General features: G+C 32.3%; 1 protein-coding gene across 2 annotated transcripts; it reads left to right on the top strand.

The window, feature by feature from the left end:
- Positions 1 to 244: 244 nt before the first annotated feature.
- LOC105215844 (uncharacterized) lies at positions 245 to 27,552 on the top strand. 2 transcript variants are annotated; one of them, XM_054228527.1, is made up of 9 exons: positions 245 to 1,128; positions 21,337 to 21,403; positions 21,473 to 22,218; positions 22,286 to 22,494; positions 22,662 to 22,700; positions 23,383 to 23,995; positions 24,066 to 24,715; positions 24,775 to 24,921; positions 26,349 to 27,552. In XM_054228527.1, the coding sequence occupies exons 3-9, from the start codon at positions 21,524 to 21,526 to the stop codon at positions 26,465 to 26,467; spliced, it is 2,472 nt and encodes an 823-aa protein (XP_054084502.1). In that variant the 5' UTR covers positions 245 to 1,128; positions 21,337 to 21,403; positions 21,473 to 21,523; the 3' UTR covers positions 26,468 to 27,552. The 2 variants fall into 2 exon arrangements, with proteins under 2 accessions (XP_054084502.1, XP_054084530.1); XM_054228555.1 differs by lacking the exon at positions 22,662 to 22,700 and having other exon boundaries at positions 246 to 1,128; positions 26,349 to 27,550.
- The last annotated feature ends 405 nt before the right edge of the window (positions 27,553 to 27,957 follow it).

Here is a 27,957-nt window from a genome sequence, read left to right on the forward strand (position 1 = left end):
AAAAATGCATCAAGTAACTATAAACAGCGTCAAACGCTCTTACACCCGCACTTATCAACCAAGCGAAAGCAGGCGTGCGCTCTACCACATAGAAAAGGCAACAAGTACAAGTATGAGTAGCGTTAGTCAGGCAGGGGCAAAGTGCGACATGTGTACATTGTGAGAGAGCGTCAGGAAAAGCACAATGAGCTTTTTCAAAATTTTTCACATAGTTATCGGCGGCGTCTTCGCCTAAACAGCGCTCAATTAGTTTTCATTTAATTGTGGAGCGGTTCGGTTCTGGTAGCGCTTTAGCGAAGACGTTGTAATATAGACCAGCACTACGATAGAGACAGTGTAATGAATTGTTTGTGTTACTTAAGCGATATGTAATATATTCATAATATTACATACATATAGTATATATCATAATTAATTGTAGCCGAAGTCAGCGAGACGTTGCTTTTGTTTATGCGCCGTGTGATAATTTCATAAAGAACTAGAAAGCAAATTGTTTGCGCTGTTTACATATTTTTTATTTGATTGGTTCCACACAAAGCACCCAGAGATAACCAAGTACGGTATCGGATTTCAGATCAAACGCGAGCGGACAACAGTTGTGCAAACAGTTTTCCAGCGATTTTTATGAAAATTTTCATTTCGCTGTCGCAAATATTTTTTTCTTCGCGTTTCATTTGCTTTAACGATTTTGTTGCCTAGTCTATATGGACATTAAAAGGGCGCATTGATTGTCGGACGGAAGGTATCAAGGTTATTATTATGGCATTCGCATACGTTTTATAATTAAACATAGAGAAATGCGAAAGTATGACGAAAAGATAAATGAAAAACCACTTTGAAAATTCCGTGGCCCTTTCAACTCGACGATTGCTCTTTTATTACTCAATTAGCGGTGAATGACGTCTATTATTAGTTAAGTGTATGAAATGAAATGTGCAATTATTTAAATACTCCAGAATATAATAGTTATGTGCGTTGGCAATTATCAAACTCATTAAAGTAAAATATAATTGTTGCTTAGCCATTAAAAAAATATTCAAAAAATAAAAAATTAAAACTAAATTGTGACATAATTAATTACACGCCAAAAGTTAAGTCAACTCAACTAATTTACAACAACAAGCCAATGTGAGTATATTACAGCCAGAAAAAATATGTGTAAAATAGATATATTTATGTATTTATCGATATATATTGTTCTAAAATAGTTTAGTGAAATAAAAGTTTCCCCCTCATACACACGCGACCAACAACATGATTCATTGTTATATTGAACTATTAATCTTACAGAAAATGCGGAAAAGTCGGCACGTTTTGGCAAATAAGAGGAATCTCGCTCAAATTGACCCTGCATCATGATAATCAAATATTTGTCTGTCTGGGCGCGCAATTCACACCCTGCGGTGCAATTAATTTTTATGAACCATAAGCACAACTAGTCAGAAGACTGTTCTTTTCCCAGATACAAAAAACTGGTATCTTTAATTGCTTATTACAGATTTTCGTCCAAATTATACCAGTTTATACCAGTTAAAAATCGTTACATAAGTGACTAGATTAATTTTTATTCAAGAAAAAAAGATAAACGTACTAATTTGTAACTTTTTCAGTTTCTCCACATTTTTATTAGTAAAACATTGATTCCTCATTGGAAGAGCGCTCACACTCTGTACCATATTTCCAAAAACTGGTATAAGTCCGTTACTTTTCTGACTAGTTAGAAGCTTCACTACTAGTTTATTGCAATATAGCTACATATCCAACTGTAAAACAAAAAATATAGTATGCGCTTTTCAATATTGTAACAGTTCAACGCCTTCCGTGCAAGTTACAAAAATAGTAAAGCATTTCACACGCTCCTAGTGGCTTGTCTGCTTTTCGTTTTTTTTTTATCATTGCAGCTAAATTTGACGTCAAATTTTGTGACGTTCTGCTGCAACGAGTAAAGTTGAAATGCTTGTGTTGCTGAGATGCACCGAAAATATTTCAATTTTGATAAGTACTGAGAATACCGAAGCTGGTGAATTACACTTTCGGTATCAGGATTAAATCCTTAAGCTGCTTGTAAATGTTATACGTTAGCAATGAAAAGTATGTGTTGAAGGTCGAGACGTGGTCCTTTGATTTAAGTGTATTATTATATCACTATTTTCTTAAAAATAATTTAAAGTCCACCCACTATGGAAGGGGAAAACTCACAGAAAGGGCAAATTTCAATATCAACTGTCCATCAGATACTATTATTGGTCTACAACTTTGCTTTCGCCGTTTTCCAATAGATGTCTCTAGGGTCAAACACTGGTCGATTAAATCGTTTTATATCGATCTTGGTGTCAACATTAACCCAACACAATATGTGTAGAGATCTGTTTGCATCCCAAACTTATTCTCAACTGTCAAAATGTCACTTTTTCAGCCGAATTCTCGACGTTTGCGGGAATGTCTCTAGGGTCAAGCGCTGGTCGATTAATTCGATTAACTCGTTTTATATCGATCTTGGACATTTGTGTCAACATTAACCCAACAAAATATGTGTAGAGATCTGTTTGCATCCCAAACTTATTCTCAACTGAAAACGTCACTTTTTGAGCCGAATTCTCGACATTTGCGGGAAATTTTGCTATTATTTTTTAATCCCAAGAAAAGTGCGGCTGAGGCTCATCGAATGCTTTCGGATACGTATGGTGAGGCTGTCATAAGTGGAAAAAAGCCTTAAATTTACAAAAAACAAAAACGGCGGAAGCAAAGTTGTAGACCAAATAGAAAGAAAACGGTAGTAGAATGACTGAGTTTTGACTCTGTGATTAAAAATATTATTTATATTTTCACTCATATTTGTATAATTACTGTCATTAATCACTTTTATTGAATAATCTGAACAACTGGTTTATCTATGTAGAAAACGAAAGTATGTAATCAAGGCTTACTGATTACTATAATAATTTTGGGCAAAGTAAAGTTCGGCTTGTGTTTTGTTGTTAAACGGAAATAAGTTACGAAAACCCAAAACTGAAAATTATTTATATACTCATTTGTTTTGACATTACAAAGATATTTACACGCTGGTACAAATATTTGTATTACGTTGTGGTTTACGTGCAGGGTTGCCACATATTTTAAATACCCAAACTATAAACCTATATTTATTTTTTTATATACCCTTTATTTTTAAATTTAAAATTTAAACCTTTATTCTAGAATAATCTTTAGATGTTTTTTATGAAAATAAATATTGTTTGAAACATTTAAACTTTCAAAATATTGTTGACAATATCTTAGAGATAGGTTAAGACCTTATAATGTTTTATAAAATTATCTTTTCTAAATTAATTTCTAAAATTCATTCATTTCTAGGGAAAATCAGATTTACGAAGCACAACGAAAATAGTTCATACAAATATTTTTAATAATTTTCACTGAAATCTTTCAATAAATCTCAAAACCTCAATCATAAGAACCTTTAACACTCGTCACTACAAAAAATATTTTGAAATGTTGCATAATTTAAGAAAAAATAAATCTAATATATAGTTGTATCAATAATTTGAATATGACAATCCAAAAATTCCTCAAAAAAAGTACACATTTGCCATTGAATAGTTTCAAATCGGACAACCCTGCTTACGCGTGCACCACTTTTGTTGGCATCGAGTACCTCGATTAAAGCTCGTTTGATTACAAGAGTTTCGCTCTCTGTTTATTTATATATGTTGGCGTCGATGCTGCCACGTGCCGCTCTCCACGCTCTAGAAAAGCTTTTGAAACGAAAAAAAAAAAATTTTTATTTTTATTGTTGTTTATTGAGATTTGAATAGTTTATACGGCTAGAGAAGCTGTGCATTTCGAGTGGCAAACTGCAGAAATACATACATACATACATACACTTATATGAATATTTATTTGTGTGTATGTATTTGTGCATATTTCTGCCGTTTAATAAAACCATATAAAATTTGTTAATAATTTATAGAAGAGGTTGTTGCACTATTTGTTTATATTATTTGTGTATGTGTGTGTGTGTTTATTTAAATTTCCCATAGGTTAGCAATTAATGAATGAAGGCGCGTGTAATGCTAAATTGTGGCGTTTTTATATTCACTTATTCGTGTTAATTTGCGTATAAATCAATTTTAATAGCAATTTGTTGAAGTTTATAACTTGTTTATTTCACTGTAATGCATGTACTTTTATAAAATAACATTTAAATATTTAAATATATGCAGGCTTTTGTAGGGAGTAGAAACAGAAAGAGGAAATATTAACAGATATTTTGCATGGATGTCATTTTTAACACGAAATCATTTGAAGTTTTTCATATAGTAGCTTTGGTTGCAATTACAAGAAGATTGCTACAAGTTACAGTAATTGTAAATAAGGAAATTCTTGAAGTGTGTTTCAAATACACTTTATCTTCAAATTTGATGATAATGAATTCAAGATAAATAGTTCGTCACACCAGTAATCTTCGAGAAATGCTAGTTTAATAGAAGATGATAAGTATTAGTGAAGAGATATTGTCATTCAAGAGGTTGGCTGGGTTTAAAATTTTCAAATTTTGGAAAAAAAAAATATTGTATTATTAAATAGTGTAATATGTAATATTATTAATATATAATATCCAAAAATATCAAATCAATCCGAGTAATATTCTAAGAGATATACCCTTTGGAAGTTCCGCCTATGAGGCAACGTCAGTATAAATGTTAAACCATATACTCTATTTTCTCAAAACTTAATGTTTAATTATTTTTTTCGATTTGATCAAAAGATTAGTTTTTTGGTTTAAATTCTGACAAAAATTCAAATTTCAATATTTTCATTTTTCTTCGTTCATTAACAAGATTTATCCATAGCATGTGCAAAATATATTTGGTTTATTGTTTTTAGATGAACCTATCATGAGTTATGATGCCCACGGCCAGACATTTATGTTGGACACGTCATGGATTTTGAGCTGCCAACGGCTGAGTTTTCGGAATTTTTAAACAAAAATTTCACAAAATACTGTTTACACATGTATATTTGCTACGCTGAAATATTTAAATGAAATATATGATTGTATGTATAAAAAAATTGTAAAAATGCCCTTGAATTTAGCCTCTGAAACCCACATAACCCCTTAAACGAGTAATATATGTAGGTTAAATATAGTGGTACACCATCGACGTAGTTCAGACAAGACTTTGCGATGAACGAAAGATCTAAAAATAGTCAAAAGTACATTTGTTTCTAAAATACAGTCCACACAAGGGAGATCTAAGAGTTCTAATAGGGATAAAATTAAAAACTTCAAATATTGATAAACCGTGGATACCCAGAAAGTTATTAATTAATTAATTTGGAAATCTGAAAATTATAAACTATTTTAGTCTAAATTATGTCAAGAAAAAGTGGGTGATGGCATTAATCATCCAGCTTGTCTATATACATAGATTTAGTTTAAAAGGTTTCTGTTTTCAAATCTAGAAATACTATAACTTATTTTTTTAAGGACTTTCAGCAAATCCTATATATAAATGGGATCGATTTATTTTCAATACTATCGGTACTCGTCTAAAATAGTTTTTGGAAAATTGCAATTTTGAAGATAACTTCATTTAATTGAGCATTAATACCGATCGAATTGCAAAAATATATGCACCTAAATCTAATAATTATTTTTTCTAGGTTATTTAGAGTTGCCAAAAAATGCAAATTAAATTCTCTTGTAAGACTACATGAGACCATTTTACGCAGCATTTTCAAAAAAGTTGGACACCTTCCAATTTTGCAGCTATTCATGTGATTTTGTGTATCGAATATGTATCGATGAAGTAATGTGATATTTTATATCACATGGGAGAAAATTTACAATTTTGTTTTCATAGATTTGACATTTGTAAAAAAAAAACTATTTTCTAAGACTAGAATCCAAGAAATATGTTTTTTAATTAATTGTAGAAAAGATCAGTCTTTTCACATGCAAAATTCATTCTGTACAACAATACATACATCCGATACACTTATGGAATCCCGCTTTATAATCGAATTCTTACATAACACTCATGGAGACAAGTTGCGCATTTCTAATTACTGGAGTAATTGTGAAAAATGTATAACAACGACATAATAAATAATTAAATCTATATATATATTGTGTAATATATAAATTGGCGTATTATATAAATTTGTAAAGTTTGCATAATAAAAGTTGTTGTTGCGCTTAGCAACTATTGGCTACACTTACACAGGTGTCTGCATGTATGATATGTATGTTTGTAAATTGAGCCAGCTGAAATATGGCATTTGCACAAATAAACAAAAGTGTAAATAATAAATAAAGTTGAGTGCTTACCTGAAATAGATACCGGTTTTGTTGAACTTTAGCGTTTGTTTTGTTATACTCTCGCAACAAATGTTGCTAAAGTTTTGTTCTCATAACGGTTGTTTGTAACACCCAAAACTAAACGAGTTAGATATAGGGTTATATATACCAAAGTGATCAGGGTGAAGAGTGGAGTTCAAATCCGAATGTCTGTCTGTCCGTCTGTCCGTCCGTCCGTCTGTGTGTGAGCAAAATCGGACCACTGCCACCCCACAAAATGGCGAAAACCGAAAACACATAAAGTGCCATAACTAAGCCATAAATAAAGCTATGGAAATAAAATTTGATATGAAGGATCGTAGGATCGAAGGCCATATATGGATGTAATTTTTTTGTGGAAGTGGGCGTGGCCCCGCCCCCTACTAAGTTTTTTGTACATATTCCGCAAACCAATAGAGCTATATAAACCAAACTTTCTGCAGTCGTTTTTTTTTAGCTACTTCCTAATACAGTCCAAAAATGAAAGAAATCGGATTATAACCACGCCCATCTCCCATACAAAAGTTAGGTTGAAAATTACTAAAAGTGGGTTAACTCATTAACGGAAAACGTCAGAAACACTAAATTTCACATAAGAAATGGCAGATGAAAGCTGCACTCAGATTTTTTTACAAAATGGCAAATGGGCGTGGCGTCGCTCACTTATGGGGCAAAAACCATATCTCAGGAACTACTCGACCGATTTTAATGAAACTTGGTTTGTAATAGTTTCCTTACATCCCAATGATATGTTGTGAAAATAGGCCAAATCGCTTCACAGCCACGCCTACTTCCTATATACCAGAACTTTGAATACGATCTGAATCGTTTACTTTACAATATATAATGTAAGCACTAGTGAAGATATCGGTGCAGAACTTTGCACAAATACTATTTTAATAGTGTGGCAGCCCCATTCTAAAAATCGCCGAAATCGGACCATAGGTTTTTAAGGCCCCATATATCGAACACGAGGACCTCGGTGCTTCTAACTTAATATTACGGTTTCCAACTTTCAATGGACTTTATACAATATATATGACGAATATGTGGGTCAAATTGTGTATTATATAATATAAATAAAGTTAAATAATTAAATTGCGAGAGTTTAAAATGTTCGGTTACACTCGAACTTAGCCCTTCCTTACTTGTTTTTTTTTTTTTGTTGTAAATATTGGTTATCTAACTATTTACTGATTTAGAATTCAAGGCCTAGTCAACAGTGTTCACTTTCAAGCTGTTGTTATTCTTTTTTATTTACTTTATAAGCTTATATGTATATTTGGAATGGTCGAACTGCCTCACACGTTTTTGACTACTTTTTTAACATACACACACATACATACTTCCATACTTGTGACTTGTGTACATATGTATGTGCCATATGCGTTTGGGAAAACGTGCGCAAGCGAAATAAATAAATAATTATTGTATTTATTGTTTGAGTGCTGATCTGCCGACATAAAATTACCACTGTGTTATGAAGTATAGGAAAAAGAGGCGGTTTGTATTTATAATGTATGTGTGTGGTTTTTGGCACGCTTCAGCGCTCACTGACCTACAATTGTTGATTGTGCACAAGCATACAAACGCGTTTTTGGAAGCAATGATTGATATTTGATTATTAACCAAGTAATTGGCAGTGGAATGCACGTGTATATGTATAGTTTTTTTATAGTATATATATATAGTATTTATAAATTTAAACTAATTGGTGTTATAAAGGGTTATTCGTTTCGAGTCTTCGAAGTTTCAAGTATCGAAAAAATCTTCGACTAGATTTAAGAGATATATTTTAGTACTGTTAATTTACCCATTAATCTTAAATGCGTTTATAATTTGAATATATAAATTTCAGTTATTATACCACTACTCTTTCACTTTGAATTACCTTCAAGTTGATCATCTAAGCCTTACTAAACACTTGATAAAAAATTTACTCAAACTTATAAGTGGTAGCTTATATTTGACCTCTTCGATGCGCTACATTACTGCTCGTTAAGTTTGAGTTCTGCTCTCTTGTGAATAATGCCACGTCAACATTAAAAACTATATGTGTACAATTGATGTGTAATTGATTATGCAAGCTTATGGGGTTATGCCACCCTGAACGCATGAAAATCGGATGGTTTTTAGGAATTTTATTGACAAAACTATTTGAGGTAGGATTTCTTTACTTTCATTGCTAATTTAAAACATATCTTAAGCTTTATAAATATAAAAAAAAATTAATCTAATTAAAATGACAGAGATGGCTTTTTTTAAACAAATTTTGACGCAAATGGAAGAATTTCAAAATTTTATTTTATATGATAAAAAAAAGTTACAGTAAAAAAAATTGGATACCTATTTAGGGAGATGCAGTTTAATTTTCAAGTCAATTGGTTGAATAGTTTTTGAGTTATCGTGTACACCGTCTCGAAAAATGTGGTTTTAAGGCAAACGGAAAGAAGAAAAAACAAGTAAGGAAGGGCTAAGTTCGGGCGTAACCGAACATTTTATACTCTCGCAATTTATTTATTTAACTTTATTTATATTATATAATACACAATTTGACCCACATATTCGTCATATATATTGTATAAAGTCCATTGAAAGTTGGAAACCGTAATATTAGGTTAGAAGCACCGAGGTCCTCGTGTTCGATATATGAGGCCTTAAAAACCTATGGTCCGATTTCGGCGATTTTTAGAATGGGGCTGCCACACTATTAAAATAGTATTTGTGCAAAGTTCTGCGCCGATATCTTCACTAGTACTTACTTTATATATTGTAAAGTAAACGATTCAGATCGTATTCAAAGTTCTGGTATATAGGAAGTAGGCGTGGTTGTCGAGCGATTTGGCCTATTTTCACAACATATTATTGGGAGGTAAGGAAACTATTACAAACCAAGTTTCATTGAAATCGGTCGAGTAGTTCCTGAGATATGGTTTTTGACCCATAAGTGGGCGACGCCACTCCCATTTTCCATTTTGTAAAAAAATCTGAGTGCAGCTTTTATCTGCCATTTCTTATGTGAAATTTAGTGTTTCTGACGTTTTTCGTTAATGAGTTAACCCACTTTTAGTAATTTTCAACCTAACTTTTGTATGGGAGGTGGGCGTGGTTATGTTCCGATTTCTTTCATTTTTGGACTGTATTAGGAAGTGGCTAAAAAAACGACTGCAGAAAGTTTGGTTTATATAGCTCTATTGGTATGCGAGATATGTACAAAAAACTTAGTAGGGGTCGGGGTCAAGCCCACTTCCCCATAAAAATTACATCCAAATATGCCCCTTCATAGTACGATCCTTCATACCAAATTTTATTTCCATAGCTTTATTTATGGCTTAGTTATGGCACTTTATGTGTTTTCGGTTTTCGCCATTTTGTGGGCGTGGCAGTGGTCCAATTTTGCTCATTTTCGAAAGCAACCTTCCTATGGTGCCAAGAAATAAGTGTGCCAAGTTTCATCAAGATATCTTAATTTTTACTCAAGTTACAGCTTGCACAGACGGACGGACGGACGGACGGACAGACAGACATTCGGATTTGAACTCCACTCTTCACCCTGATCACTTTGGTATATATAACCCTATATCTAACTCGTTTAGTTTTGGGTGTTACAAACAACCGTTAAGTGAACAAAACTTTAGCAACATTTGTTGCGAGAGTATAAATATACTTTAGTACGCACTCCCACCGTACTGACTTCTTCTGAACATAACTTTCGTAATTATTGAGACATTGTTTTCGGAGATATCCGAAAATACTCGTTAGAATATAGAAGAATGCAAAAAAAAAAAAAATAATTTTTTTAAAAACTTCAGGGTGGCGTAACCCCTATACCAGTTGTTTCTTCGATTCAATCTGTTAAAATTCGTCATGTCTGTCCTCAAAATTTGTTACTATATTTTCAGTCAATATTTAATGCCAATTAATTCTCTTTAATAATCCAAATGAAGATAATTTGGAAATTTTTTTTTAATATTTGATTTTTTTTTTATTTTGGATTTTTTGTAATTAATAATAGCAAAAACTTTCCTTTAAGGGATATTTTCTATTTCCCGATAACCTACTCGAAAATTTTCATAATAAAAAGTAATTATTGTTCCAAACCATATCTATAATACCTAGCGAAACCGGTAGGAAGAGAATATAGGTAAGTTTCTGGTAAAGAAGGGATCATTAAATCATGAAACCACCAAAGTAGAGAAAATCCTAATGTGGATAACGAGGTCTAAATAATTGAATATCATTATCTGATGTAGACATTTTCGTCTAGCCAGATAAATAGATAACTAAATCAAATTTTAATTAATATTTAATACGTAAAAAATTTTTACACGTTCAATGACCTTCTTCACGTAGTTAGTGTAAAACTTATCTTATCGCCAGTAAAAAAACATTTGAATCCCATACAACAAAGTGCAGTGCAGTTTTTGCTCATGCACTTGAATGTAAGTAAATTCAGATATGTAAATAATAGAACACAGAGAAGAGAGCATAGTACAGAGTAAAGTTCAAAAATATAATTTTTTAAGCTTTAGTTGTATAGTAAATAAGTTGATATCGAGAAATAGGAAAAAATAGTAAATTTTGATTGTTTTTTTCCTTAGATTCTATATTTCCTTTAAACTGTTCACAGAAATTGATATAAAAATGAACTGACTACTGTTTTCATTAGTTTGACCACACCTGTCATTTAATTTGACGTTATTGAGACATATGCATGTATAGATAATAGAGTTTCAAATGCTAATTTTATGAAGATTTTGGGAAGGTTACGCGAATTTTAAATACTAATTTTTCTAGGTTTTCAAATAAGTTATTAAAAATAAATATATATTTTTATTTTTTATTTTTGAAACAAAACCGCAAAACCAAATTGAATTCTTCATAATATAATTGTCTTTAAATTAGTTGCCATTTCTCTACTTTACAAAGTATTTTATTTATATAATGTGGTTTTTTCTAATTATTTACAAGCTCAAGTTGACTAATAAAATTCTTAATAATTTTACTCTTAACTTTTGAACGCAGCAATAAAATGTTCTATTTAAGTCTCCAGTAGGATTCTGCTTAATACCTCTATATCTATCTACGTACAATTCCAGTGCATAATAATAGTTCTTACAATCTGTTGCATGCAACAACTACCAACGAATTCAATTAGCATCAATTTATTTAATTCTACGCTAGTTGGAAATTCGCAATTCTGTTTAATAACTGCGTTGCATATGTAAGAGCATTAGGGTTGGTTTACTAGATGGGAAAAAAAGTATAAGATTACTTGGTTTTTAAGATTTTTGGTTAGTATTTCTATATAAATGGAGAGTTATGGTATTACAGACGCCCTAATATATGATATGAAAGAGGTAACGATGGCAATCTCACATAATGATTCACTGAGCTCTCCGAGTGAAAGATATTTCGAATTTTTTACAGAATTGTTAATATTAAAAAAATATAGTTTCACATATTAAGATAAGAATGAATAGTAATCAAGTTTAGAATCTAAGTAAATTGTTTTTCATGGAATTATCGAACAATTTTGTAATTTAAGTATATTGGATAACAGTGGTCCAAACATACTAGATTTATCAGTAACATTTCTTCTCTTTACAGAGAAATACAGCTCCTGTGCCTACTAGAAGATATTGATGCTCTTATATCCTAAATTAGGGCATAGAAACTTTGATTGCGTATTTCAACGAATTCTTAACCCTTGAGTTTGGTCTGCCACACCAGACATGTGTATAATCATATTATCTTCAGTGTTGACATATTTTCATGGATATGTCAGTAACTAAATTGACAAATTTGTATGAAGAGACTGAAAGGACCTACCTTCCAAGACCTTCCTGCATCCAAATAATGTTCTGTCTATTGTGTTCCGTGAACTTTCAATGATATAATCATATCAAGCAATGAGCCTATCAAATCACTATCTATATCTAGGTCATAATTAGATTATATGATTTAATGCCGTTAAGTTATTTTTTGTAAGAATTATGTCAAGTTGGTAGTCTTTGCTGTTGAACTCAACAGTTGGAAGACAATATTCGTCGCGTTAATGGCTAGAAAATGGAAGGCCAAGTTACTAGTAGGCCATGGAAAAGTTTCGCAAATTTCGGCAGAGTGGATGGTCTTCATAAGGCACAGTGGCACAGTGGAACAGTGGCTAAGTATGTGGCCACATGTCCAAATTTTTCAAATACTAAGTAAACATTTTGTAGATTTCATTACTTTTTCTACAATTTATTTGAAGTTCTTCACGTCCAAAAACCAAAAATTTACTAGACAAAAATGCATAGCCTTATTTCGAATATAATATATTATGTAGATTAAACTATTGTATTTTTATTATTTCTTATTTTGTAGTGGTTATATGCCAGTATATGTAGATAAAATGTGTATGTATGTATTTATATAATATACCTTTATTTCAAGCAACAAATTGTTTGCATGTAAGCCAATACAAATTAATACAATGAGCTGTCTGCTGCGATTGTTTCTAAATTAGCATGCAGAAAACAGAAACGCGAGTGAGTTGATATATTTTTATATGTATATGTATCAATTCCTACATTGTACATCACATCAATAGAATTAATTTGGTTCGCCAATTGTTTGAATATTAAATCACGTGTAGACGCCAATCGTCACAGATGCGTGCGATATATACATTTATTGACTGAAATATACACATAAATATGTATGTAATAATATAGAAAAATGGGTAAAATAAATTGGCGTGGAACCGGTTCAAGTGGCTTTTTGTTAGAAAATATATGCACGCATACTTTTTAAATTATTAGGTTTCAGGGCAATAATTAAATATATATAAAGAATTTGATTCATATATGTATATGTGTAAATATAGGCGAAAATATATTTTAAACTATAATTAAGTTCTTGAAGAACCTGAAATAGGGTTCAAATTATTAGTCCTTGCTGTTGTCGAAGATGCCAAAGAAATATTTGATGGCAATTTTTCGAATATATATATATGTATATATTTGGCGCAATTATAGCCGAATCCACCAGAGCGGACCATTCATTTCTTTTTCTTGCTTTCTGACGCTAACTGGAAACACCAAGTGCAGCCAGGTCACTTTCCACTTGATCTCTCCAACGGAGTAGATGTCGTCCTCTTCCGAGGCTTCCTCCACCAGGTACTGCATCGAACACTTTCAGAGCTGGAGTGTTTTCATCCATTCGTACAACATGACCTAGCCAGCGTAGCCGCTGTCCTTTTATTCGCTGAACTAAGTAAATGTCGTCATATAAATCGTTCCATCGTCTGCGGTATTCGTCGTTGCTAATGTTCAGAGGACCATAAAGCTTCCACTAAACCTTTCTATCGAAAACCCGGATGTTGTCATTAGGACGGGAATAACGAGCGACTTGTAGAGTTTGATTTTGGTTCGTCGAGAGAGGGTTTTACTTTTCAATTGCCTACTCAGTCCAAAGTAACACCTGTTGGCAAGAGTGATTCTGCGTTGCATTTCGAGGCTGACATTGTTGGTGTAGATTTGGCGCATGGTGAATATCTGGTCCATGGTGGATTTTTCAGGTCTAAAGCCACACTGATAAGGTCCAATCAGTTCGTTGACGGTGGGCTTTAGTCTTTCAAACAATACGCTCGACAGGGCCTTATATGCAATGTTGAGGAGACTTATACCACGGTAATTGGGGTCTCCCTTTTTTTTTGGATAGAGACTTTAACACAGCATTAACCCACTAGAAAACCCTGAGAACATTTTGTTACAATGCAGCCGGCTGATGGGTCTTGAATGGAACTTATTTAATACACTTCCATAGAGATATTTCCCGAAATTAAAGATATATCTTTCAATATCAATCAGAATCTCAAATCAGTGGATATATACTTGTTGAAAACCCTTACAACAAACAGTTAGGTAGACCTGATTACCATCGAAAACACAGTTACACTAAATCTGTCATTCAATTAATGACATTAATAAATGAATGAAAGAGAAATCGTTAAAACGTAATTGGGGTTTGAACAATTCCCAGGTGATTTTTTTAGTCAAAATTAGATCTAATCAGGTAACGAATTCCAATAAATCTTGTAATGTGATTATTTTATTGTGTTGATCATTTCTTCCTTAGATAAATAATTGTTCCACGCGAAAGAGACGAAGAGGCGAAAATAGGCGAAAGCCTATTTGATTGAAGCACTAAACTACTATTGTCGTACACACTTATGTTGTTTTATTTGTATATAAATTTTATGCTTAGAACTATGAAAAATTTGAGTAAAAACAACTGTTTGTGCACTCAGTGAACCGTTAGCATAAATAAAAAAAGTAAATAAATTGTTTAATTGCCTACCTGTCAGTAACATGCGCTTGAACTTGTACAGAAAATCTCCGGCAGCAAATCTTATCAGAGAAATATAGACGCTTAACTAATAAATTACCAACAAATAGATTTATAACTAATACAAGCTAAATCTGTTTATTTGTTTAATATTTATTACAGTTATATCTAACACTTGTTTTCCTGCTTGTATTGAGAATAATACAACGGGTTCGTGAAAAAGTGTGAGATCTTTGGTCATATGTTTTGTGGAAAGTTGTTGTCAACTTACTGTTTCTAAATAGAATTTCATTCGTAATCTTAATAATACTAATTTTAATACCACGATGATGACGATAAACGTTTTAGCGACAATCAATAATATTGTGATTTCACTGACTGTATATCAATCGATCCGATTTTATGCCAGACTGGGTCTGTGCATTTCTTTGATTTAATCTTTAATTTGCGGATTAATGCATTGGCAGTCCACTAAACTCTCGACGCTAACTGTATACCAATGAATTCAGTGGAAAAATCTGGAAACCTTTTAAGTGGCAATAATCCAGTAAATGTTGACAAAAAATGTGTAATTAGCTAATAGAATCACAAAACAATCGCATAATACTACATTCGTCGGGCTCCTTGAAGAATAGTACTTGCAAATATTTGTTTAATAAAACAATAAATGTGTCATTTGTCATTAGAAATTAGAAATGAGAACCGACAAAAGGCTGGCAATCTGCTTTTTACACTCATCTTATCTCGCATTTCACATTAGTATTGCAAAACAATACAATAATAGCGCAGCCACTGAGATTTCTAGTTTACACATACTGTTGTTAACGGTAAAAATGTAGGCAAGTGTGTCGTTAGGCTCTCAAGCAGGCATAACAGCCGCCAGTTTAACGTCACGCTTAAACCATTGCAAAAAAAAATATATATGTAATCACTATGCATTTGAGATTGTGTTGGCCATTGCACTTATACACGCGCTTCTACTTATGATGCAATGCATTTCCAAGCGCATTGTTCAGCAGCCTTCAACTTGAACTTGGGCTAATGGCTGCGCTGGCATAACAGTGACCCACGGAAAAAGCGGAAAGTGAACACGGCGCTAATTTGCGTTTGTTTTGTTAGAGGGAATGCTTGATCTACTAATTGGCTTTATGCTAAAAAAACAACATTGCAAACGATTACAGAATCCAATATATTTTTGTTGTTCCTCGTGAAAAAATCGATAAATGTCGCACGCACACTAGTACATCTGTGGTCTTTTCAGTTTCAATCAGTGAAGCAAGGCAGATTTTATGTATTTATTAATGTTCTCACGAGTAGCGCTTAAAATTAGTATGAATCTAACGGTTGTTTGTAAACACTAAATAAAACAGAAATAGATAATGTTTTTTTTTTATCAAAATTATCAGTTCATCGTAATGAGTCGATTTCCGGATAGCTGTCTGTTGGTTCTTTTATCCATTATATACCATATAAGATGACTGCGCTCAAATCGTATATCATCCATTGGTCAAGTTGGTGATAAACTTAATACAATTAGATGAGGATAGGTGTTTTTGATTTTGTATCGAAAATTAATAAAATCGAGCTCCGACTATATACCGAACTTAATGATTTTCTCCCTTATGTTAATTTTATTTAGTGACATCTGTCAGTAACACACTTTCCCCTAACTGCTCACATATTCTTAATACTAAAAAAATTACCGCTCCTAAATTAGCATTATCCGTATACATCGGCTAGAATGTGAAATATCTCAGTAAAATAAGGAGTGTATTTTACTTAGCTAAGCACGCAAGCACAATAATAGGGATCCATACATATGTATGTATATAATTTAAAATCATACAAAAAGTGCATAATCAGTTGAAAATTTCTACAAAATTTGCTTAAACATTAGCCGTAAATTATAGTTAAAGGCATTTGGTAAGGAAAATATTTACTTACCGTTATGTAATGACATGTGCAATGAAAATCAATATTAAAATGTAATTAAATATTTATGGCAACGCTTGAATACACATCGTCGTGCACTTTGCATGTCAACAAATATAAGCAGGCATTTAACTAATTTAGCTATGGTTTTGTGATTATTATTTGAGTTTAAATAAATTTTCATTAAATAAGGCATAAGTCGAATATTAGATATTATAATTTTTTTTTGTTTAATGAAGGCGTCGTGGGGTCTGTAAAGCATTATAGTAGGGACCGATATAGTTTAATTATCTATACAAAACTTAAAAAAACTCAATATTGAAATCAAACTCATAAAATCTTCACTTAATTTCCTTTCTCCAAAGTGTATTCAACAAAGTGTACTAATGCCCGGTTTCACAGTCAGTGCTTAGGTTGTGCTTAAGATAAAACAGAAATATTGCGTTTTACAGTTCATACTTAAGTTCTGCTTAAGCACTGAAAATGGGAGACTTAAGCAGTGCTTAAGTAACAGCTGATTTTCGTTTTGAATATTGATTTATTTGTCAAAAAAATAAAACAAAAATTATTTGCTGAAAAAATTTTTGGAATTTCTCGCATTCAATGACGGTTATATGCTTTCCTGCGAGTTGCAATAGGTGCCCCCACTCGCTTGCGATGAAATTCGGTGTCCTTTTATTGTTTCCATCCATTTCCCAGATTCTAAATTTATTCGTCGCAAAGTTATTTTTCATCAACAATAATTTCAATTTGTCAGATGGTATTTGTATACAAACAATTTCATTGTGCTGCCATATATCATAATAGATTTTTATAGAAAATAAGCATCGACTGTGAAACGCAAATGACTACTCAGTCAACAACAACAATTATCTAAGATTTTATTTGCGCACAACTTAAGTAAGAACTGTGCAACCGGGCATAAATAAGTAAATATTCCCACTTTATATATTTTATTTAAGAATGATAAATAATTGACCGATATTAATAATATCGAGTACAAAATCATTATAATTTTAGAAGAAAGAATATTCTAGAAAACGAAGCTCAATGTCATTATTTATTTATATATTTTTTCAAATAATTATGATATACTATGGCTTACAAAAAGCAAGAAAGCCTGCATAATCATACCATTGTAGTTCTTTTATTTCGATTTCCTTTTATAAGATATGGTGGCATTATTTCTCCTTTGTCTACCACAAGAAACTTATATAATATATATGTATTACAAAAGACTGAGACATTGCAATAAGGAAACATTCAATGACAATCAGATGGCTGTTTGTGACAGCTAAATAATATATATATAAATTGCTTTAAAAATAAAAAATAATATAGGTCGTATATGGGGCATTCTCTGGAAAAAAGCCACTTGAAAAAAAAGTTCTTTATTTTCTTTGGCAATGATATATCTTATAGTATATGTAAAACCTAAAATAAAACATATGCTGTTAGGTCTGTGTAACGCGGGGTTGCCATACTGTAAGGGGCCAAAGTTTTTTGTAAAAAAATTTTCGAACCGCCATAACTTTAAAACTAATGAACAGATTTTAAAACAACATGTGACTTTTTTGTACAGAATTTCTCAAACTTTAAAACTGTGTATCGTAAAAATTTAAAAATTTAAAATTAATATTTCATAGCAAAAAAAGAATTTTTTTTTTTAAATTTTTAACAATTTATGCCCCCTTCGATTTTTTTTTTCGAAAATATCTTAAAATGTTCCTTATTTCATCACCTTTTTACCCCCCAAAGGGAATTTTGGGACAGCATAATTTGTATGAGCTACAAATAAAAAACCAACTCAGAACATGATGAAAAATCATTGATTTATGCACTATTATTATCAGAATTTAGCGTAACCCAGGATTAACGACGTGGACGTAGCAGACATTTAATCCCTTTTTGTTTTTTTTTTTATTTTTTAATATTTTTTTTATTTTTTTTGTATTTTTCAAATTTTTAATTTATTTTTGTTTTTGGTTTTCATTTAAAATTATCACGTACTTGAATCTAATATACGTAATAATTAAAAAAAAAGCAAAAACACTTGTATATATATATATGTATTTACATGCCATGCTCAAGTATATCAATATATAAATAAAAGATTTATAAAATTAATTTTGTACAAAATTTAAATTTATTTTATTTAATTGTAAATGAAAAGTAAAGACATGATCTTAATGACGGAAGCTCATATCTGAATCGATTGGTTTCTACTCTACTGCTAATGGTCAACTTATACGCCATATATTTTGTAGCTTTTGCAAAAAACCAATTAAAATTTGATTTAAATCTCCAATGATGGCTGAGTTTCGCTCAAATTTATTTTTGGCAGAATCATAATTATCATTCGATATTATCAATATTCACCGTTAATAATAGTTAATTAAACAATATTTATAAATATTAAAACATATTTGAAAGATTTTAAATTAATTTCCTTTCAAATTCATTAATAATACATTACTTAAAACTTAATTCCAGATTTAGTGAAATACAGTACTATTCAAAATATAGAATAATATTAGTTGAATTTCTATAAGCTTTCAAACATTACACTACGTATACACACACAGCAGTTTTGAAACCAATCAATTCAAACCAAAAAGCAGAGCAGAGCAGAGCAACAGCAGCGCTGCCGCCGGCTTGTCTAAATGCAGCTTCAATTGCCATTTTAATATTATACAATATTTAAGAAAACTTACCTTTCTTCGAATATTGTTGAAATCCATGTCGCAGCACAGCAATTATTCATAAATAGTCCCTAAAATATTGAATTTATTAAAAACCTACAACACAAACACACTAACAAGTGCTTCTTGCTCTGCCTGCGCGCAGCACTCACGAATACAGCAAGAGCCTCTTTTGTTAAAACACAACTTTCGCACATACTTTTTCACTAAAAACACTCATTGGCTCATTATTTACCACAAAACACTTTATTTCGATTGAAATTTTATGCAAAAGCCACAATTTTCAACAATTTTCATAATTTTTCACAAGCGCGTCGGAAATTTGTGCGTGACAATTGAAATGGCGGCGGATACTGAACACTGCATAGTGTTGCCGGATGTGAGTTGTTGCATTCAGTATGAATGACAGCACTGTAATAACTTTGAAGAGTGTTAATAGATGTCCGATAGATGGCGCAAAACACTGGATAAGCAAATAAAGTTGAATTTTAAGCAAAAATTGAGGTATTTACTGAAAAGATAATTTGGTAATATTAAATATAATTATTTCGTATAATATACGATTATAAAAATGTAATAGATTCATAAATTATAGCATAAAAGATTAACTAATTTTTAATGAATTCGCCACTACTGTATATTTCTGTCATATTGGTAACACTATTTCTACAATTGCCTTGTCCAATTTCCGTCGCCATTTCAAATGCTGTGCATGCCCAGTCGTGTGTGTTAGATCAGTGAAAATTGTGAATTTATGGAATGTGAATCGTAAAATTAAGTGTTTTATACAGAATTGAGCAGTTTAAAATACTTTAATATGAAGATAATTAGTACAATTGTTTGGTTGGAGAGTTTAACAAGATCGGAAGCTCAATTGGATCCTATTAGCATTTTCATGGATTTTGGGTGGCTGCAATGAAAAGTGTTGTGCTAGGGCTTCATTGGTTATATAGTATACATATGTACTATGTGTGTATATAACCAATAATTGAAATTGTTTTTTTTTTTCAAAACTTTGTTGTTGTTGCTAAAACATTTATAGCAACATTTTACTCCAATGAAGAGTTTGTGATCTTGCGCTCCGTATAATGGTCTCATATATAACTATGTGTTCAACAGTTTTGAAGGTTATGTTTTATTCATAGAAATTATACAGTATATGCAAAGAATATGATTTATCTTAGTATCATCGTGTCCTATGTCATGACACATTCAGTAGATTTGTTGAATTTATGGTTCAAAGTAGAGCTTAATGATTAATAGTTCTTTATATGAGAAAAACATAAAAATATCCATCAAAATGTGGTGGTATCACTGACTCCGTTCCCACCACAGTCGGTCTATGTAACTGGAACGGGCACGGATATTTATCCAACTAATTACTGCCAACTCGGCTGCATTCCTTAAAAAATTATTTTGGGAATGATTTTTGATGCTACAAAATTGTGATAATAAAACACGATAAATCTGAGTTTATTCGAGAGCTTGGCCGTTGGTAAGCCGCATATTGTAAGATAACCTACTGCGGTCTACTAGTGTTTCGTCCGATTGGTTGAGATTATATAGACTAATTCCGGAAAAAAGTTAATATAACGGGTGTTTTTAAACGGAGTTAGTCTTTTTGACAGCTGTTACTTGATTTAAACTCTATTTTGTTACTTTTTAAAAATCAACTGTCTAAAAACAACTTTTTATTTCAAATTTTAACTGATAAAGATGCATTACTACTCACACAATTTAAAAAATTTTATACTAAAACTAATTTTATAAGTTTTTCCACACTGAAGCAGCCTTTATACAATAGAACCAAAAAAAAAAAAATTAAAACAAAAAATATTTGAACTCATAAAAAATGTATTAAAACCAAAACAAAACTCTGATAAAATGTGAAACTACTCAAAATTTATTCACAGTTTCGAAATTTGTTGTATTCTGTCTGAAATGTTTTTAATTTTCGAAAACACCAATAACTATAAATCCCAAAATCAGCTATTCTAATTTATTTTATGTGATTTTGTATCGTTTTAGACACGAAATATTTACAACAATTCGCAATTAAAGTGAAGTACAACAATAACAACAAGTAAACATACACGTGAGTTGAGCTAAAGCGCTGAATATTTGAAAACGCCCGCTAATTTTGAAACTAACTGCTGTTTTGTAGCGCTTCCCTAGACGTCCACGAAGTACCCAACAACACACAAACCTACCGAGAATGCAAACAACAAATCAAAACACTTATGATACCGCCGAAACTAGTATAACAACAACAAAAACAGAAAGTGAAATTGACACAACAGCAACAGCAACAACAATCAACACTAGCAACACAAAAAACGAAGCTTTTGCTAAATACAATGTTGTTGTAGACAATCTTTATGTACAACAAAACAATCTTAACGAATTAGCTGTAAACACTAATACAACAACAACAAATACACTGAACGAAGTAACGCTAATGAGCTACAACGGAGCGGTGGCCACACCAATGGACCAGCAACCGCAATTAGATGAGGACAATGAGAACTGTGTGATTGATATAGCCACAATGCAAATCGCTGACGACAGCAGCAGCAACAGCAAAAATACTGCCACTATGTCAGCTTTAAAATGTGACAGCAACAATAAATGCAGCTACACAGATGAGCAGAGTCAGAGTGAAGGTGAGCGGAGAGTGGGAGATGTGATAAGTGAAATGGATACAGCAACAAATGCGGAAATGGAAAGCGAAGGTGATAGTGAAGGAGAGTGCAAAGTGGGAAGTGTGGAAATCGAGGCTGAGCAGCACAGCGATAATGAAGAGGAGCTGGCCAAGCAATATTTAAATGAAATTGAAATTAGCAAAGTTGATGAAGAGCAACTTGTCACCGAGCTGGTGGATGCCAGCGGACAAGGATGTTGTACGGAAGCGTGAGTATAATAATAACTGTTTAATATTATGTAATAAATTAATAATTTCTTTAATATTTGTTTACAGTAAGCAAAGCAACAGTATGCGTGTCGCATTCGGTATAATCTTAAGACTAATGTTGCCACTTGCTAACAGCGTTATGCGCAGCTTCAAGGGTATACGCGATGTGCGCTTTCAACGTGTACTGAGATCGATTACTTCCAGCCGTCAGGTGCTCACCAATTTAATGGCATTCGCCGCTAATTCCATATCGTTGAATTTGTCGTCGGTGCACGGTGCGTATACGTAACTTTTTTAGTAATCATTACTATTTACAATAAGTAATCATTACTTTTAAGATTTTTACAATAAGTAATCATTACTTTTAAGTAGTTGTAATTAATTATTAATGATATATTGTTATTTATATTTATTTGATTGACTTTTTATAATCGAATTGCAGATTTTAGCTACTCTAAATCCATTCAAAAATTAAAAAATTGTAAGTGATATATGATATATCGGAATTAATTCAGTAATAAATGCTAGATTTTGTTGTAATTGATACTGGTAATATAATTTGACACTTGGAAGCTTACAAATCAGATTATTTGCGGTAATCCTCAGTACATTTGTAGGCTATTTTCGAAAAGGTTTAGGTGATGTATTCTCGATAGTGTTTTTAGTAATGTCAAAAATCATGATAACACAACTATTAACGGAAAGATATATAAACCATCGATAAATTTAATTAGAAAGCTAATAGATATACTTAAATTGTTGAAAAGAGAGAAGGAAATATTATGTTGAATTAGTCAATTTCTATAATTTAGAAAAGCATTGCTTTAATTTAATATAATTTAATTTAATTTAGTATAATTTAATTTAATTTATTATAATTTAATTTAATTTAATTTAATTTAATTTAATTTAATTTTATTTTATTTTATTTTATTTTATTTTATTTTATTTTATTTTATTTTAATTTTATTTTATTTTATTTTATTTTATTTTATTTTAATTTTATTTTATTTTATTTTATTTTATTTTATTTTATTTTATTTTATTTTATTTTATTTTATTTTATTTTATTTTATTTTATTTTATTTTATTTTTAATATTTAATAGACATTCTATCATGATTAAGTTAAAAATCATATTATTATTTTTTGCTTTATCTACAGTATCGCAGCGCATAGAACCGATTTTGAAGCTTCTTAAAATAAGACCAGCACGCGATGGTATTGAAAGTCTTCCCGATATACCTTCCATCGATATTGCACCATATTTTCCAACTGCTGCACCACCGCCCACACCAACTGCAACACCCGGCACACCGACAATGCCTGTACTCTCGCCATTTTTGAATGAACCTTCCATAGTTATGGCCAGTTTTTCGACGGCCAAGCGGAAAAGCGCGGTGCCACACACGCCAGCACCAAAATGCTGCACAATAAAAATATTGGCGGAACCGCCACCTGATCAGCCTATACGCGCCGACATTGTCTTCATACACGGGCTGCATGGTTCACTAGTGAACACATGGAAGCAGGGACTGTGGGAGAACGAACGTCAACCTGAGGACTTCCAGCGGCCACCAAAGCCACCGGTGCGACCACCGAAACGGCCCAAACATTCGCGCACTGCCCCCCTACATCCGCCACATAAACAGAAGCGTGCGCGATTTGCGCAAAGCGACGCGAATCATCGCGCCACACTGGAGCCAATGGATGCGGATGAAATGCGCGATTTGGATAATGGCTTTTTCGATGCCAGCGAGCACGAACTGAAGGAAGGGTATGCATACGAAGCAGAAGATCTTAAATTTATACCTAAGAAACTAATAATTTTTTGATTTTATTTCTAGCGTCTCATATGAGTGCGGCGCGCCAGAAGATATACAAAACTGTGATGGCATCGAGTACAGCTTTCCCACATTCCGACTGCGTCTGAACGATAGCGGTCGGCTGCTGCAGGGTGAATTCGATAAGCGAAACGACAACTCCACGAATGATGGCGCCGGTGAACCACACATCAGTCATACACAGCCTACCAGCAATAGCGCCAAGGCGAAAGGCAAAGCCAAAGCCAAACCTTCGCCCAATGATCCAAATTACTCAAAGTGCTGGCCCGGTGATTGGCTGCCATTAGACTGCCCCGGTGTACGCGTTATCGCCGTCAACTATACCACCGATCAATATTTGTGGCGTCCGTTGTGGAAGAAGAAGGAGCCCCGTTCGAACCTCATCGAGCGTGCACGCGAAATGACCGAGTTGCTGATAAAACATCGTATCGGTTGTGGACAACCAATTGTGTGGGTGGGTCACTCCAAGGGTGGGCTGTTCATCAAGCAAATCATAGTCGATGCTTGGGAGAGTGGTCGTCCTGCCGTGGCGCCGCTCTGGCGTTCTTCACGCGGTGTTTTCTTTTACTCGGTACCGCATCGTGGCTCACATTTGGCATGCATTAAAGCGCCGCTGCTGGCGCGTTCTGTCGAAATGTTGGACATTGAGAAGAGTAAGTTCTAATTGAACATAGTCAATTATGATTCTCTATATTTTATTCTACCTTTACAGATAATAAATATTTATTGGATCTGCATCGACGTTTCGCCGGCCTTTATCACTTGGGCCACATTAAAATTGAGGTATTCAGCTTTGTGGAGACCGCGTTGACTCTGATGTCGGTACTTTATCTGCGTATTGTTGGAGTGGATTCGGCAGGTGAGTTAGAAATAGTTTGAATAAAATGTTGTAACGAAGGATAAGCCATAGAAAATCTACCAAACAGTTTAATAACAAGTAAGTATACAAGTATACTCTCGCAATTTATTGATATAGTTAATTCGCGAACCGAAATTTTCACAAATTTTCACCATCAAGATACACTATATCCAGGAGTATTGCGCAACTCCGTTCTGTATATTGTAGCAGGTTAAACTCCTACTTATCCAGACTAAACTTCGACAAACAAAATACATGTCCTGCATTCAATGAGTCATTCGGGACACCAATCACCTCTTTGCATGCCCAACTCATCTAATACTTCTTTCCCTTTGGTGCAACCACTCTCTTTAGATGACCTCGATGACAACTAGACTTGTGCTTTCCGTTCCGACAGGGCTGGATAATCATTATTACAACAACAACAACATATCCAATACTATATGCTCACTTAATTTGGCTAAGATATTTCAGATATTAACTGATTTATAAGGTTTTAACCCGTCGTATTTGTGAAAAACATATAATTAGGAATATGGGAGCTAGGTAAGTTATGACCCGATTTTAACCATTTTTGTTGCAGAGCCACACTATTAGATGAAAATGATTTCATCTAAATTAAATTAAATTACCAGAGAGATTTACCGATATTTTCGATAAAAAAAAATTACCTTTAGGCACTGTGTTCTTCATGTTCGATATCCGGGGTATTGAAAAGTTATAGTCCGATTTTGACAATTTTTCCCAAGTAATGCCACAGCTCAAATACAGTATTTGTGCAAAGTTCCGCTATCTTCTTTTGTTCCTAATGCATATGTTATATTATATGAACGAATCAGTTGGAATTCAATTGAGTTGTATGCGAAGTAGGCGTGGTTGTGAATCGATTTCGCCCATTTTTCATCAGTGTCATTAGAAAATATTATTTACCGCATTTCAAATCTGAGTGCAGCTTCCTTTTCTTCTGTAAAATTTAGTGTTTCTGATTTTTCGTCGTTCCTTTTTATGGAAGGTGGGCGTGGTTATTATCTGAAAAAACCTATTTGGGGGCGGGACAACGCCCTCTTCTAAAAAAAATACTTCAAATATGCCCCTTCCTAGTGCGATCCATTGTACCAAAGTTTTTTATGGGGGTGGCAATCGTCCGTTCTCGACCATTTTGCAGTAGCAACCCTCCCAGCTTCGCCATGATATCTTATTTTTATTTTTATTGCACTAACGGACGAACGGACAGACAGACATCCGGATTTTAACTCGTCCCGTCTTCTATACCATTTTGATAGAAGAAATGAGATGGATTTCCGAAGACATTCAATCTTTATTTTGGCGTATCAATGTGCAGAAAATTTAGATCTAAGAAACAGTTACAACAACAACATAAATATTGTTACAATTAACACCTTATAATCTTCTTACTTCTTTCACAGACCCCGGTTTTGGCGACGTATGCGGCATACGTTTGGATCATCGCGAGATTTGTAAGCCACGCGGCAGAGACTGCATTCTATACAAAGAATTAGTTAAAATGATTAAAAAAGTATATTAAAATTGGGAGAAAAGAATTTAGAATTAGTAACCGAGTAACTAAATAGAAACTGTTAGTACCTTATTGTTTTAAAGTATAATCGTGTGGATAATGCCCGAAAATTGTCAAAGTAAATACACATTTTACTATAGAAAGAAAAAATAATTATAAAAAAATACATAACTGTAAAAATAAAAATCATAATAAATATTCTAATGTATAAATTATATTTGAGAGCTTAATGTTCCAGTATAACTCATATATTTATGTGCTAAATGAATGAAAAACCGTTAAATTCCACAATTACACATACAAATGTACTAGTGTATGCTATTTACACACAACAGCACATTAACTTACCGTTAAGCTATGTATTAAACGGATATTATCATCATTAGCTACTCAACGATTGCCATTGTTTAACTATAGATATTTATATAAACTATATTATATATTTATATACATATAAATATATATTTAATATACAGACAATATATATATATATATGTATTTGCGATTATTACACATTTTTTGATAATTCTATTTTTTATTAAACGTTAATTTTTGTTCTTGTAAAATACTGTCTATGTACAATAAATATATATGTATATCTTCTGTAAATAAGTTTAATACATATAGAGTATATATATACAACATACGTAAGAATTTACAATAAGTTTTTAGTTTTGACGTAAGAAGTTTTTTATGAAAATGCGTGACCATCAGGGATAAGAACCGTTAAATAGTGATTGGATTTTGTGATCAGCTCAATAAGATGTGATTTTTTAGCAAAGTGAGAAGCATAGCACGATATATATACAAGAATGATATTTTCTCCAGATATTGTACATATAAATACAAAATATTTATGTATTTAAGCAATTTAGTTAAGTACTTACTGCAATTATAATTTCTTTTTTACACACTACTAAATGCAACTGTATCTGAAAGCATTGCTGTAAATTATATGAATACAAACAAATATATATACATGTATACATAGATAAAATAGATTTTCAATAAAAATGTTTGAAGTTATTATTGTCAATATTATAAGTAATACTTTGCCACCAATTCTTTAATAACGCTTATATAACTGTACATGCGTTTTATAAAATCTTATATTTAATAAAGAATTTATTTTAATATAAAAAAAATTACCACTTTTTTCACAAGGAACATTACTGGGTCTTGTACAACGAGCTGAAGGGAAGATATGTTGAGAAATAAATCACAATTTTTATAAAATTTATTTTTTCTTTTACAGTCTAAGTACTTATTGGACCGTCCTCACATCAGCAGTGACTTAACTCTCTCATTGAGCTCGAGCTATCCCAATTCAAAGACATTTATTACAATTGCTTTAATAAAGTGTGCTTGAGAAATGTTTCTTGATTCTCAAAGAGGCGACATACATATGCTCTATGTAGAGGAAAAGGTGGAGAGAAAGAACAGATGACTTGAGTAAGAACCTGATTGAAATATTAGAATTTTGTACTCTCGTAATAAAA

Source organism: Zeugodacus cucurbitae, chromosome 2 (assembly GCF_028554725.1).
Source record: "Zeugodacus cucurbitae isolate PBARC_wt_2022May chromosome 2, idZeuCucr1.2, whole genome shotgun sequence".
NCBI lineage: Eukaryota > Metazoa > Arthropoda > Insecta > Diptera > Tephritidae > Zeugodacus > Zeugodacus cucurbitae.

Bases quoted from the DNA above. Each gene is read 5' to 3' on its own strand.
- LOC105215844 (XM_054228527.1), top strand. From the start codon at position 21,524: ATGCAAACAACAAATCAAAACACTTATGATACCGCCGAAACTAGTATA. The intron at 23,996-24,065 runs GTATGCATACGA...TTTTATTTCTAG, and splicing joins GAGCACGAACTGAAGGAAGG to CGTCTCATATGAGTGCGGCG. The intron at 24,922-26,348 runs GTGAGTTAGAAA...CTTCTTTCACAG, and splicing joins TGTTGGAGTGGATTCGGCAG to ACCCCGGTTTTGGCGACGTA.